The sequence below is a fragment of the Chlorocebus sabaeus genome, chromosome 21 (genome assembly GCF_047675955.1).
Source record: "Chlorocebus sabaeus isolate Y175 chromosome 21, mChlSab1.0.hap1, whole genome shotgun sequence".
Classification (NCBI taxonomy): Eukaryota; Metazoa; Chordata; class Mammalia; order Primates; family Cercopithecidae; genus Chlorocebus; species Chlorocebus sabaeus.
Window position 1 is genome coordinate 56,530,070 of NC_132924.1, and position 15,883 is coordinate 56,545,952.

Below are 15,883 nucleotides of genomic sequence, written 5' to 3' on the forward strand. Positions count from 1 at the left end.
TACACCTTTCATGACTGACCAATTGTGGTTCCTCAGCAATTCCTGAGTCTGCTGCCTCTCCTCATTTTCTCGGGGTGGAACACTGCTTTTTTCCTCCCCACCAGACACAGCCACTTTCATGCACTCAGCTCAGGCATCACTTCTAGAAGCTTCCCGGGTACTCAGTATTCTTACTGAGCCCTGGGAATAGTTTGCTGCCTTAACAGGTTATACTGAAGTAAACATTTATGTGTCTCTTTCCTAATAGCCCTGAAGCTCTTTAACGGTTGGAACCAGCTCTTAAGTCATTTTGGGGTTTCCAGCACCAAGCACAGTACCTAGCACATAGTAGGAAGGCACTCGATCAATGTTAATGAATTAAACTGATTAGTAATAAGTGCTTTTTGCTGACATATTACATCCACAACCTACAATACATTAAAAGTCCTTTTCCCTGATCACCACTTTCTTATAAATTTTGATTACAGGACGAAAGATTGAAATCCTGATGAAGAGGAATAAGGTCTGGAGGTCAGATCAGCAAATTTTCAATTAAAATGCTGGTTTACTTATTTTGGTAGGGCCTATTTGGGGGGAAGTCTTGACCCCGGGCCTTTTGACCTCTGCTGTTTTAACAGGTAGGGCTGAAATGGAGTAGTCCCATAAATATACGTTCTGCACTACATTCACCTGTTGGGTTCGTAAGAGTTTACCGATTTTGATCTAAAAGTAGGCCTGCCAGCAATGTTTGCAATCTCTCCAAGTCAATGCTTTTGGATCAAAGTCTTTTTGGATCCAGTGGAGCCCCTTCAAAGGGAACGCACAGCGGAAAAAAAATCCAGCAAAGCATGTGTCCTAGTGGAGTTCTCAACTTCCCCAGGTTGTGCACCATCTATCGTTATTTGCCCCTCCCATCGGTCCGAGGGCCCAGTAGCCCCTGGTATCAGCAGAAGTCAGCAGCTTCCCCGGTGGGGCCACCTGCCCTCAGGTGACGGGCTTGCACACGGCCAAGGTACTTCTGCCCACGCCGCAGAGGCCGCCGCTGCTGGACAGCGCAGCGGGGGTCACGTGTCCCTGTCCCGCCACTGCCCCAGGCCCTGAGCCCTCCCCGGCCGCAGGGCAGAGGCCGCTGGATCACGCGCACCCCGGCGGCCAAGGCTGGGCCCAGCCAATGGGCGGGCAGCATCCGCATGACCCGCGCCGGCGGGAGGGCGTGGGGAGGCAGGCCAGGCGCGCACGCTGCCGGGCCGTATCGCCGCCCGCGCAGCCGCCGCCGCCGCCAGGACTGGAAGGGAGCCGCCCGGGCCCCGAATGCCAGTCAGCCAGTGAGTGGGTCCCGCAGTCACCGGCAACCAGGGCGAATCATGGCGGCCGCCAAGGTAACCATGGGCCCGAGGCCGGGGGGGAATGCGCCTGCCGGATCAGCCTGGGGGCGTGAGAGGCTCGGGCGCTCACGTGTCTGGGTTGATGCCACAGGCGGAGCAAAATGGGGTGCCGGGCAGCCGTTCCACCTTGCAGCTGCGGGAGGAAGGGGGCCACTCCTCCCGGGTAGCACAGGCGGCCGGTGCGGAGACCAAGGTCCGACCTCGCAGCGGAAACTTTGCGGGCCGGACACTCCCACTTGGCCCGGGAGGGGAGTTGGTGTCTCACGCGGCTGAGCCAGGGCCGACGAAGAGGAGCGGGCGCGACTGGGGCCTGGTGCACCCTGGGCAGGGAAGCACTGGCGGTCCTCGACCTCCCCAGCGCTCTCCTGCTCCTGACCCCGCTGGTTGTTGACCCGGGCTTCTTTCAGGGGCCACAGCCCGGCCAAAGCCTGATCCTATTACGTTTCAAGGGCTCCGCCTCCCGCCAGTAGGGAAGTCACTTTGACTTCCGTTTTGTAAACTGCCTAGGAGACTTGGCCTGCGCCTTTGTGAATAAAAAGTCCAGGGACTCTCCCCCTCCCCGCTTTCCCATCATTCCCATCTTCCCCCTCCCTCTCTCCATCTGACAACACTTACAGATACCCGCCTCGGAGCATTTGAGAGGCTTCTTTTTGGAAACGATGAAACAGATTGTCCTGGGAGCCTGTCACTCCTGTGAAGTTGTACTTGAAAGAGATTCTGTGTAATGTGAATCATTCACTAACCCAGAGGAAAGGCAACTCCAACACTTGACCTTTCCTCTTTCACCATTTCTTGAAACCTGGACACCATTTCAGTCTCTTTGGACTGCATTTCAACTTCTCTGGCAGAATACCATATTTAGTCCCAATCACTTGAATCATTTGGAATTTATTGCTTTTAATTTAAGTTCACGAAGGCAGCCCTCTAATCAAGCCTATACAACTTCTTAGCTCATTTTAAGTGCAGTGAACTTAAATATACCTAACATTTCAAACATTTGTCCTTAATCAAAACTCTGTGATAACCCTCAAGAGGAAAACATGGCCAACACATCATATTCCTATTTATTCAAGCAAACTAATCACATTTGCAATGGAAATTGTAAGCAGACAAATATATTTAAATGCTGTTCTATGACTTAAGTCTCTCCAGGCTCCCTAGATCTGTAGGCTTCTTCATGTTGTTAGTCTCTGTGGCCTAAGTGGCTTTTCTCTTTTCTGTAATTACTCTGAGTTTCATCCTTAGGAAAGTACTCTGGGTGCATGGACTTATGTATGTGTGCGTATGAACACACAGGTGTGTGTGTGTATGTATATATGTATCTATAACTTTTCAGCAGTTTCTCTGAGCATCACTAGGATTCAATTTTGAAAGCTACCTTAACCCTTTCAAGCCCAATAGCCCTTGACCTTTCCTTTGCATTAAATTTGCATGCAACCAAGGTACAAGTCTTGGTATGAATTAATTCCCTAGAGTAGGTGGGGCTAGGTACCCATTCTTTACTGTTAGTTTTATATCTGCAGGTGATGTAAATACTTTTACTTTTTTAGGAGATAAGGTAATTGAGGAACATAAATTGAGACATGTACATAGAAATAAGAGTATAAGACTTGAGTAATATTAAGTAAAATAAGTGACCTGGTGCTGTGGCTCATGCCTGTAATCCCAGCACTTTGGGAGGCTGGAGCAGGCGGGTCAGTTGAGTCCAGGAGTTCGAGACCAGTCTGGCCAATGTGGCGAAACCTTGTCTCTCCTAAAAATACAAAAAAAGTTAGCTAGGCATGATGGTGGGCACCTGTAATCCCAGTTACTCAGGATGCTGAGGCAGAAGAATCGCTTGAACCCAGGAGGCAGAGATTGCAGTGAGCCGAGATTGTGCCACTGCACTCTGGTCTGGGCAACAGAGTGAGATGCTGTCTCAAAAAAAACCCCCCAAAAACAAACAACAACAACAACAAAAAACGTAAAATAAGTGATATGGAAGTTGGTTGAACTCTTTAGTCGTATTTCTACATAATAGTAGAAGTATCACATATCAAGGGCAGTTGATTTTTAGCTAAGTAATGAGTCAGGGAAAATGAAATGTTCATTTTTACTACTTGGGAGCTTGTGTTTTTGTTTATGTCTTCATTTGCACTCACCTCTTTCTGGCATATCTGATAGCTCACATCATATATACTTACTTTGCAATCCAACAAGATATATAAAAATCAAGTCCCAAGTAGATGGGACTACAGGCACGTGCCACCACGCCCAGCTAATTCTCATATTTTTAGTAGGCCAGCATCATGTTGGCCAGGATGGTCTTGGATCTCTTGATCTCATGATCTGCCTGCCTTTGCCTCTCAAAGTGTAGGGATTACAGGCGTTAGCCACCGTGCCTGGCTGAACAGTTTCTTTTATATGCTGTGAGTGGACTGCATTTGAAACTACCTTGTGACCACAGATATATGTCTGTGGGTTACATAAGGCCATTTCTTATCATGTCCTTTATTATAACTCAATGGCAGTATAGTAAATGTGGCCTTAAAAGGTCCCTCAATGAAGCTGCTGGTCTAACTTATTCCAAGAATGTCCCTCATTGAACTGCCTTTGGGCATCACCTTTATCAGTTGATCCTGTTGGCAGCCTGAGTTAAAGCCCGTGCTCCTTGCTTTTTCCCTGGAACATAGCTATTCCATGTTGCTGGCTGAACACGGAGCCATAGGGGTAGGGTTGACATTCCCTCTTAAAAGTTGAGGAGCCTGGATAGGAGAGAACTTCACCTCAATGGAGTGTTAGGAAATTGGACTGAGACTCTGGGGACTCAGCAATTGTAGGAGAATTCCAACACTCACTACACTCACTGTGACAAATTGTTTGAATATTTAAGCAGATTTGATATTTTCTGGATAGATGTAACCACAACTAGCAGTTAGTTTCCTGATCTCCTCTAATTATTCATGACCTTCCCCTAAGTAGTTTTAATGGGGAGATGGAGAATCCCAGCACTTTGGGAGGCAGGTGAATCACCTCAGGTCAGGAGTTTGAGACCAGCCTGGCCAATGTGGCCCATCTCTACTAAAAGTACAAAACAACTAGCCGAGCATGGTGGTGCATGCTTGTAATCTCAGCTACTTGGGAGGCTGAGGTAGGGGAATTTGCTTCAACCTGGGAGGCGAAGGTTGCAGTGAGCCGACATCGTGCCATTGTACTCTAGCCTGGGCGTCAGAGCAAGACTCTGTCTCAAAAAAAAAAAAAAAAGAAGAAAAAAAAAGATCTGATAATTAGGAAATTATGGAGCTGGGGTTCAAATCCAGCCAGTCTGGCTGCAGCAGCTGTGGCCTCACTCTGTCTACCATGTCTGCCTGGTAGTTTAGGATGGTGGAGAGTAAAGTATATGGGAGAGGTGTGGGAGATGACTTAGGAGGGGCTTAGGTGTCTTAGTGTAAACCAGACTTTATTTGAGAACTGCCTTACCTACTGTTTATTGCATGCCAGGTAGTTTTCCAAGTGCTTTACAAATAGTAACTCAATTAATTTTCTTAATTCTAAGAAGCAGGCGCTTTCTGTTTTTGACTTCAACTTACAGGTAAGAAAACCGAGTTGAGGAGGTTAACACGCTTGTACAAGTAAGTGCTACAGCCTTGATTTGAACCTTGCCGATGTGTCTTCAGAGTCTCTGCTCTTAACCTCTGCAGTACTCTCCCAGGCCTTACAAAGAGTTCCATTTGCGAAGGTGTATGTGTGAGAGTTCGCATGCCGTCGGGTATGGATGTGTGTATTTCCTGATCATCCCAGTCCAATTATCTTAGAACACCTTTGTCACTCTGTATATGCTTCATTTCAGTACGTATTCATTGTATTTCTCATCTCTCCAACCAGATCGCAAATCCCTACAGGATAGGAATTATCACATACCTTTTATTTAATTACTTTATTGAGATATAATTCAAGTACTATACAGTTTACCCATTTAAAGCATATGATTTATTGGTTTTCAAAATATGCACAGAGTTGTGTAACTGTCACCACTGACATATACCTTTGTAGAAACTTTAATCCAGTTTCCATTACTTATGATTTGGACTATTATATATATATATACACACACATATATATACACACACACATATATGTAATATATATTTGGGACAGGGTCTCACTGTCTCACCCACGTGGAAGTACAGTGGTGTGATTATTGCTCACTATAGCCTATGCAAGAGATCCTCCCACCTCAGCCTCCTGAGGAGCTGGGACCTCAGGCACACACCACCACACCCAGCTAATTAAATTTTTTTTTGTAGAGATGGGGGTCTCGCTATGTTGCCCAGGCTTTGGGCTGTATATTTAACCTCCGTGTTTTCCACATTTTTCACCCATCATGAAACCCTCTTCAGAGGTTTGTCATTGAGGATAAAACATTAAGATTATTAAAGATATTCTTCAAATGGCAAAGTTTTTTCTCCCCTATGGTAAAAACTCTGCTAGGTATTTGGTGATATCATAATAAAGCAAATCAGTTTTTGTGCTCGGAATGGAGGAAAGGAGGTTTGAGTTGTTTTTATGCTGCCATGATGATGGTTATTAAAACAACAAGTGTCTGTGGCTCCACTCTTTGGGTTTTAGGGGTTCTTAACTTGTGGAGCTGGATGGCCTTGGAATTTATGTTAACATAATGATCTTTACCCTTTCCCTCCTCAGTCCCATCCCCTTTTACCAGGAGAGTCCTAGAAATGGAGTCCCAGAAACTTTTGTTATTGGTCCAAATTTCCATGAATGGAAATTAGCACTGCTCTAGGCCAGTGATTCCCAGCACATTGAAGTCTTCTGGACTGGTATAAAAAACTGCTGATGCCTGGGTCTCACTCCAGAGATCATGATTGAATTGGACTTGGGTGTGGCCTGAGCCTGGAGATTTTTGAAAGCTTGACAACCACAGTTATTTGGTGCACGTTGCTTCAAGAGACCTGCTGGCTCCTTCTTGGAGTAAGAAAGGAATGCAGTGAGATTAAGTTAAAGTCCCTGGTGTGTCAGTTCAAAGGAGGGGTATGTAGGGGTTTCTCCAAATTTCTCTTCTTTCTTGACAGTTTTGTGTTAGTCCTGCCTGGTGTCTCCTGGGTGCTTAGGCATCAAGTTTATACAGTTTTGTGATAATCCTAGAATATAGATTTTAATCTCGAAATTGATTGAAAGCTCTGTCTCCTGCAAAGTCTCAGTGGTTTTTTGTGATCAGAGAAGGTGCTGGAGGAGGGAAGCATTACAAAGAGTAAACCTGGTCTCAGAGCCCTCTCTCCTGGGCTAACCTCATCCAGGGCCATGTGGTGCCTGTGTTCCGTAGCTTAGGTCATACGACTTTACAGCAAATAGATGGTTGGAAAGGTGTCGGGGGAGTTGAAAGATGATGTGTAGTGTAAAAAAGTCAGGGAGCAGGTCTTTTTTAGATATTGAGTTCTTTTAGAAGATTGTCAGAGGAGCTCTGAGTCCTCAGTGCTTTGGTCTCTTAGGCCCTTAGTCCCAAGACCAGTCTCTGCTTTTGATGAACTCTTAGAGGGAACCATTCCTCTCTTTGTTCTCCACTATCTGTGAGGATTATCTATGATGGCATTCCTGCTGAGCGCTTCCTCCTCTCTGCTTGGCGTTTGCTGCCTCATAAACACCTACAGGTTTCCTCATAAGACTCTGCAGGTTTGCCTTAGGGTGGACCTTGCAACAAAGGAATGTGTGACACTGAGACATGTGTTGGTTCTGCTGGGGATAAGGGGGATATGCCTTTGTGTAGTGATACAATTCCTTTAGCAAAGTATTTAACAGCTACCGAGCAAAAAAACAGCTACATGGCCTGTTTAACCAGACAGACCCTCTAATTGGGTGAAATGAACTAAATTAAATGCCCTTCTCCTAAAAGTCACCAGTAACCTCAGTTCTAAACCTGCTGGCTTGTCCTCATATCTGGCCTCACATGACCCTGTGTCCTACCTTTCCTTTCTCGCCATCTGCTTTCATGATGTCATCTCTCATTATTGGCCTCTAGCCTCTCATATCACCCCTTTGCAGGTGGCGGCGGCGGTGGCTGCTGCTGCTGCTGCTGCTGCTGCTTCCGTTTCCTTCTTTCTTCTTTGTCCTTCGTTCTTTTTCCTCCTTCTTCCTCTTTCCTCCTTCCTCCTCCCTCCTTCTTCCTCCTTCCTTCTTGTTTCTTCTTTCTTCATCTTTCTTCCCAGCAAAGATGTGTTTTTATTTTAGTGTTTGGCAGCATGACATATGCATTTAGAATGATAGTACACTTTACCCTCGTCTTCAAAACAGAATGTACTAGTTTACCAATGAGGAATTTTGCCCAAAAATGTAGTATTTTTCCCTTCCCTGTACAGGTCAGATATATGTAGGTCCAGCACTAATGCTGCACCTTTTGAGAAGCATTACTTTAGCAAAAATCTAGAAATCTTTCACTTTTTCTGAATCTAACCAAGAATCTTGCTTTCTTTTTTTTTTAAATTTACATTTTAAAAAATAATTCCAACTTTTATTTTAGATTCTGGAGGTACATGTACAGATTTGTTACCTGGGTATATTGCATGATGCTGAGGCTTGGGGTACAGTTGACCCCCATCACCCAGGTACTGAGCATAGTATCCAATAATTAGTTTTTCAACCCTTGTCCCCCTTCCTCCTCCCTCTAGTAGTCCCCAGTGTCTTTTGTTGCCATCTTTATGTCCATGAGTACCCACTGTTGAGCTCACACTTAGAAGTGAGAGCATGTGATATTTGGTTTTCTGTTCCTGCATTAATTCACTTAGATGCATCCATGTTGTTGCAGAGGACATGATTTTGTTCCTTTTTATATCTGCAAGGTATTCTGTGGTGGATATACACCACATTTTCTTTATGCAATTCACCATTGATGGGCACCTAGGTTGGTTCCCTGTCTTTGCTATTGTGAATAGTGCTGCACTTTGTGGGCTTCTCTTCATTCTGCTTGGACACCTGGAAGGTTAGTGTCCCCCAAGGCTGTACCTGAGATCGTCTCCTCCCTCCAGTTCCTGCTGCACTACCTGCCCCATTAATGGGGATTGGCTCCTTGATGCTCCTCAGCCTGGGTAGCTGTCTCAAGCTCTGGCCCTGCATTTTTAGCTGTTTAGTTTTAGCTGGAAAACCCAACTTGTCTGTCTTAAAGATATTTCAAACTCTGCTGACCTAGAACTCACCAGTTCTTATAACTGAATCCATCTTTTTGGTCATTCCTGACTTCAGCCTGAAGCTTCACTTTCCTAATAAAGTCTCCAGTTAGTTCAATTAAGTACCTGTCATGGGCAGATAGGAGAGACACCATTGGCCTGAATTGGATGTGGGAAAACAGGTGGATCAGTGAAACCCTTCTACAGCCCTGGAGCGTATATGTCTTATCTTCTCTGTTCAAATTCAGGTCCTCATTATTTTGTAGCTGTACCATTGCTGTAGCTCCCACTGATCCCCTTGCCTTTGATTTCATCCCTGCATCTTTCTCTCCATTCTGTCCAGACTGCCACAGGACTTTTCTAAGATTGGCTCTTGGTGCCATGATAATAGCAGTACTGTGTTCATGGGTACAGTACTTAGCAGCTTTAAAAAATGCATTCAAGGGCATAAGTGATGATGACTATTTGTCAGTGCCTACACTGTGCTGGGCTTCCAAAAACAAGTAAGCTACTAGATTTGTTTTCAAGAAGCTCAGAGTCTTCAGGGATTAATATAACCAGATAATAGAAAGACCCAAGCTTCATTATTTGATCTTTATAATCATCTACAAGATAGCAGGGAAGGTGTTGATAACCTCATTTGTCAGATAAAGAAACCTAAGGCTCAAAAAGTTTATGCAAATAATAATAATAACATTAGTTTACATTTATATAACACTCACAGAAGCCAGACACTGTTCCAAGCACTTTACTAATGCAATCTTCATAACATTCCTGTGACATGTAAGTGCTCTTACTTTCATAATACACATCGAGGAACTCATCTGTACAGAGTAGTTAAGTTCTTTGAGGCACAGAGAGATTATGTAACTTGCCCAAGATCACACAGCTTGTAAATAGGAGAGCTATGATTTCAACACAGGCAGCCTGGCTCCAGAGCCCAAGCACATAACCAGTGTGCTACATTGCCCTCTTTAATTTACCTTGCTATGCAGTATGGCTTCTGTTGCCTGCAGAATAAAATTTAAACTCTTAGCCAGCTAAAATCTCCCTGGTGTTGGCTGCATTTTCAATACTTTTAATACTTCCCCAGTATTACCCCAGACTCATTCGATTTTCATATTCTTCACAGCAGTTTGTGAATGGGACATATCAACCTCTGTTCATATTTCTTGCCATAAAATTATGGCAACAGGGTGGCAGGATAAAAGAGAGCCTGTTTGTTTGTTTGTTTAACCTAGAGGTCAGTCAGAGACAGAAATGTTTCTTTTTTTTAAGCGTTTGTGAGAAAGAAATACTTCTTTTCATTTCTCTGTATTTGTTTCTCTGTATTTGTGGGCAGATATATATGTGTGTGTGTATGTGTGTGTATATGTGTGTGTGTGTGTGTGTATATATATATAGTCTGAGTTCTTTTCTTCAATTTTCAGAAGGGGTTGTGGTTCTATTTTCCCATTTCTTGAAGCCCCTGTAGGAATGCTAAAACCCATGTCCTAAGATTACAGTTTTTATAGTTGGTTTGTTCTAATCGATATTCAGATGCAGTCCACACATGGCTGGTTGATATGTCTTTTAAATCTTGTTAATCTATAGGTTTTCCTGCCCCCTTTTTGGTTGTTTCATTGCAGTTTATTTGATGAGGGAATTGGGTCATCTTTCCTGTAATTTCCCACAATTTGGACTTTGCTGATTACATCTTTGTGGTGTTGCTTGGACTCAGTATTTCCTGCAAGTGACAGTTTAATCTAAAAGCTTGATCAAGTTAGAGTCTTTTTTGGTTTTGGCTAGAATACTTCCTAGATGGTGCTGAGTGCTTTCCATCACATTGCTGGGTACTTGGTACTGGATACTCACTGGATAAGCACCTGATTCTTGGTTGTTTCTTGTGATGTTACATTTTGGTCATTGGTTTCAGATGTTGTCGTCTTAAGTCTGCCAGCTTTTTGCATAATAGTTTTAATTAGCTAACTTTAAATATTAACATTTGCCCTTCCTGGTGCATTGAGTTAAAAGTGATTTTCATTATTTAAATACACACTTTTATGTGTATGTATGCATATTAGGTATGTATGTGTGTCTGTATATGAGTATATATCATAATTGTTATTAAAAAATGGCAATTAAAATTCAATTGGATATTAATTAATGGGTGCAGAGTTTATGTTCGGGATGATGAAATGGGTAATGGTGATAGTTATAGAACATTATGAATGTACTTAATGCTGCTGAATTGTATACTTAAAAATGGTTACAATGATAAAGTTTATGGTATGTATATTTTACCACAATTAAGACAAATCAATTGGAAAGGGATTGTAATACGTTGAATTAAAAAAATCCAACACAACATAATGAGTGATAATTATTGCTCCCTAAAAGGAGCCAAAGTGAGATGGAGAGTAGACTGATAAAGTTTTCTTTACCGAAGAATGCTAGCTAATAACGGTAGAAGCTATGCTAGAATTAGAAAAAGGAAAAAAAAAAAAGGACTTTGCCACCTGCAAGTAATAATTGATTCAGGCATGGATTTTCATTGGATGCTGAAGCCTTTCAGTAAAGGACTGTTAGAATTCCCATTGTCTCAATGCATCTCCTAGTAAATTACTTGCTGTTTACAGAGGGGGAAAAAGTACCTTTACAATGGAGAAATCTGCTTCAACCAAGTGATCATCAGCAAATGGGATAAACTAGCATTATGTTACTGACTGATATTATGCAATGGGAAGTATACAACATGAGTTCTTGCCAAAAATATTTAATCTGAATCTAATCGTGAGGAAATAATCAGACAAATCCAGAATGTAGGACATGCTGCAAGACCTCTGGCTTGACTTCAAAAATGTCAGTGTTATGAATGAAGAAGGCTGGAATAAAGGAGACTCCCAAAGAGACCTGATGATCAAATACAATGCTTGAGCCTGGGTTAAAAACAAGTAAAACAATTGGAACAGCTGGAATATGGAGACCATATTAGAAGATATTGTATTAGTTTGCTAGGGCTGCCATAACAAAGTACCACAGACTGGATGGCTTAAACAGCAGAAATTTATTTTTTCACTGTTCTAGAAGTTAAAAGTCTGAGATTGAGACGCCAGCAAGGTTGGTTTCTCCTGAGGCCTTCTCTCCTTGGCTTGTAGATGGCTGTCTTTGTGGGGTTTCCTCTGTGTCTGTATCCGAATTTCCTCTTCATATAAGGACACCAGTCTGACTGGATTAGGGTCCCCTTCATCACCTCATTTTAACTTAATAACCTTTGCAAAGACCCTGTGTTTATATACAGCCAGTCATCTCCCAAGGGGCTGGGGTTGGGACTTCAACATATGAATTAGGTGTGGGGGACACAGTTCAGCCCATAACAGTTATTGAATCATTTAAAAATGGCTTGGGTGAGATAATGATGTCAAGGTTCTGAAGGGAAATGATCTTTGCTGCTGATTTATTTTGTGTTTCCTCCTAGATTTTAAACTCTTGAGGACAAGGACCTTCTCTGGACACAGATATGCCTCAGAGTAACTGTTGCATAGCATTCAGACACTTCTGGTTGGATTGTCCATTTACTTGACATGCCAACACATGGCAAAGTAAAGGGGGAAGGAGATTTTCTGCTGCATGTGTGTGGTTTGTTGTAAACCTTTTTCTAATAATCCATTTGCTCAATCCCCTCCATCCCCCAACAAAATAATATGATGAAAATTTGGAAATACTTGAGGAGTGTGCATGGGTAATCACTAGGTGAGCACATGATGGAGAATCAGAACGTCAGAACAGACCTTGGCAGGGGTTGTGCTGTCCTGAGGTACATGAATCTCTATGACTACAGAAAGGCTGCTTCAAAAGGAGGCACCTAGAGAAACTCTCCCTTTTGATTAAAAAAGCCCAGGTACATTAGAGGGCAAAATTCCCAGCAGGTCCAAACAATGTTTTCCATTGCTGCTGTTTTAGCCCAGCTAGTCTCAGTAGTACCCTGGGTCATCAAGTGGCTTGAAGGACAAGAGGGTGATATCCTGTCTCTCCTTTGACTTTGTTGTGCCCACTGGCGAGGAATTTCATTCACTTCTGAGAATTCACACACTCATTTTATTGCAGGCCGATGTTGATTCTGAGTTTGAGGATGCCACTGTCTTTTCATTGCCTTCCAGCTCAGTTCCAGAAGTGAAAGCTCAGTCCTAGATTCTCTTTTTATGGTGGTTCATGGAGATTTCAGTTAATCCATTTGTGGTGTCCAACAGCAACTTGAGAAGAGCCTGGTCTTGACCTTTGCCCAATTTTCTGTTGGTTTATTTGCCTTTTCACATTGATTTGTTCTAAGAGTGCTTTTAAATGAAGAACATTGCCCCTTTGTCCTATTGCAAATTTTGTTGTTGTTTTTCTTCTCAGTAGTTGTTTAACTGATTTATATTCACTTTTTAAATTTTTATGTCAAATATTTATCCTTTTTTTCTTTATGGCTTCTGGATTATATGACTTCTGAGTTTGTCATGTTTGAAATCAGCTTCCCTACTTAATATTACGTAAGAAACCACCTGTGCATTTTTCTATAATTTTTAGAATTCTAGAAATTTCTGGAATTTCTAGAATTTTTAGAATTCTCTCTCTCCTTTTAAAGATTAACTCTGATCCAGCTCCAGTTCTTTTGGTATAAGATGAAAGGTCGGGAGCCGGTTTAATTTTTGTTGCTTAACCCCAGGAGTTCATTACCCTTCACTAGTGCCACATCATCAGCTAGAGAGACCTGCTGCTAATTCAGCCTGAATCTGCTGGTTCAGCCTTCAGAGGAAATCTGATGAGTTTAGAAAGCCAAGATCACCTCTCCGCAGGGCTCAGGTATCTGCTGCTGCCCCAGTCAGCTAGGCTGCTCTGAATATGAAGAGTACTGGGAAGCAAGGCGCTGCTAGATTGTCTCAAGTTGTGCTGTTTTCATTCAATGGTTACTCTCTTACTTTTAGCAGATGAGAAAACAAGAGGTCATGCTGCTGGTTAACAGTGGAGTCAGATTTTTTTTTTTTTTTTTTTTTTTTTTTGAGATGGAGTTTCACTCTTGTTGCCCAGGCTAGAGTGCAATGGTGTGATCTCGGCTCACCGCAACCTCTTGAACCCTGGTTCAAGTGATTCTCCTACCCCAGCATCCCGAGTAGCCGGGATTACAGGCATGCGCCATCTCGCCTGGCTAATTTTTTGTATTTTTAATAGAGACGGGGTTTCTCCGTGGTGGTCAGGCTGTTCTTGAACTCCTGACCTCAGGTGATCCACCCGCCTCAGCCTCCCAAAGTGCTAGGATTACAGTTGTGAGCCACCGCGCCTGGCCACAGTGGAGTCAGATTTAAATGTTCCATTGCGAAGCTCATGAAATAGGAAACATTCTATGAGGGGAATCTGGTTGGAGAATTGTGGAGGAAGAGGCATTTGACTTAGTCCTTGAAAGAACAGCATCATTTTTTAAACTTCTCATTATGGAAATTTCTCAAAAACTGCAAAACTGGAATAGTATAATTAACCCTCATCTCCCTATCTAGCCAGTAGTAATCATCAATTTATGGCCTCAATATTGTTTCATTTATACCATGCCCTCTCTCCTCCTTTCATCCCTACATTTTTTTTTTTTTATTACATTTTTTTTTTGGAGACAGGATCTTGCTCTGTCACCCAGGCTGGAGTGCAGTGGCACGATTATGGCTCACTGCGGTCTCAATCTCCTGGGCTCAAACAGTCCTCCCACCTCAACCTCCTGAGTAGTTGGGACTATAGGCACATGCCACCATGCCTGGCTAATTCATCCCCACATGTTTTTCAAAGCAATCTCAGCCATCATACCTGTAAATATTTTATGTATCTCTAAACAATATTTCTTCACAGCACAATCACAATATCATTATTATACCTCAAAAAATTATAGTAATTCTTCAATATCTTCAAATATGTTTCTGTACATATTGTACACATTTCCCATATTGTCTTAAATTTTTTAAAATAGTTGTTGAATTGTCATGTAAATAAGGTTCATGCATTACAATTGATGTGTCTTAATTTTCTTTTTCTTTTTTTTTTCAAATTACAAAGCTACTTTTAATACTTTTAAGCTCCACAGGAATATAAAACACTGGGAAGGGCTAACCCCCTCCCTCCCAGGAGTGGCCCATAGGGAGAGAGGCTACTTGAGGGGAAGGAAGTACAAAAGGGACCCTCTGCAGACACATGGTAAAGGGAAGCCATCGGTGCTGGGACCTGTGGTCACTACAGGAGGAAACACGAGTGTGGTGGGACTGGTTCCAGGCACACAAGTGAAGGGCAAGAGAGATTGGAGTGAAGCCAGGAAGCTACTTGGCCTCCTTCTTCTTTTTGCCTTTTTCTGCTTCTGCTGCATGATCTCCGAGTCCTTGGGGGTAGAGATGATGGGGCACTAGGAGGTACCAGAGGGCAAAAAGAACAAAATGCAGGGGGATGAAGGGCGCAAAGGAGAAGATGGAAGTGGATGGGACTAAGCTCAATGTTTGGCTGCTGTACTCCCACCCTAGGGAAACAAGAGGAAGAGAGCAGAGGCTCTGAAGGCAATCGGTCTCCATGCTGCAGTTGCCCAATAGGTCAGAAACCTGGCCACACAGGCCCAAGGCTCTCTATTCTTATACCAGTAAGAAGGTTGGGAGAAGAGAGGAGAACCGGGAACAGCAAGGAAGGCCAGATCACTGGACTGTTGTAACCATAGCCGTATCTGAAGTGGGAAGCTCCCTGTCTTTGCCCTGAAGATCAGACTGGGGGATGCTCAGAAATCAGATTCTGTGTCCTAATTTTCTTTTGATCTCTGGATTCTCTTGCCTGCTTAATTCTGTGCTTTCTTTTCCTCTGAAAGACAGTGTCACATAATGGCTGAAATCATGGATTTGCAATCAAATTAGGGCTCTGCCACTTGCTAACTGTGCGACTTGGGGAAGTTACTCAACCTCTCTGTGCCTCAGTTTCCTCATCTGTAAAATGGGCATAACTGTGTCTGCTCCTCGGGGCTGTTGAGAGTGTCAGTGAGCTAATGTTTGCAAAGCATTAGAGTCATGTCAAAAGTTTTGTGGGCTGTGGAATAGGACCCAGGAGGGCTCACTCAAGTGAGAGGATGTGTCGTCTTTGAGATGAGGCTCCAACTGTGCAGAGAGCCCCTTTCCTTTTCCTTTTTGTTTGCTTCTGGTTCTTGACTGTGCTTCAGTTAGATGAGGTTGATACATAGCAGAACTTTGGACAGGTAAGGCATTATATAGTGGAAGAAACTTCTTTGTTGTCCTTTCATTTTTGACTTTCTCTTCCTCTGTATTTATTAAGTTAGCTCTTTTCTCTCAGAAGCGTTTAACTTTTTATGGCATTATCTGGGCTTCAGCAACTTGT

At 43.1% G+C, this 15,883-nt stretch overlaps 1 protein-coding gene across 2 annotated transcripts in view; it reads left to right on the top strand.

Moving 5' to 3' along the window:
- The first annotated feature begins 1,170 nt into the window (after window positions 1-1,170).
- Window positions 1,171-15,883, top strand: part of SLC25A13 (solute carrier family 25 member 13) — a 210,262-nt gene continuing 195,549 nt past the window's right edge. Inside the window, exon 1 of one of the 2 annotated variants that reach the window (XM_007982099.3) lies at window positions 1,171-1,358. In XM_007982099.3, the coding sequence (XP_007980290.2) occupies window positions 1,344-1,358 (15 nt within the window). In that variant the 5' untranslated portion in view covers window positions 1,171-1,343. The remainder of the gene's footprint in view (window positions 1,359-15,883) is intronic. The other variant, XM_073009117.1, reaches the window with a different exon arrangement.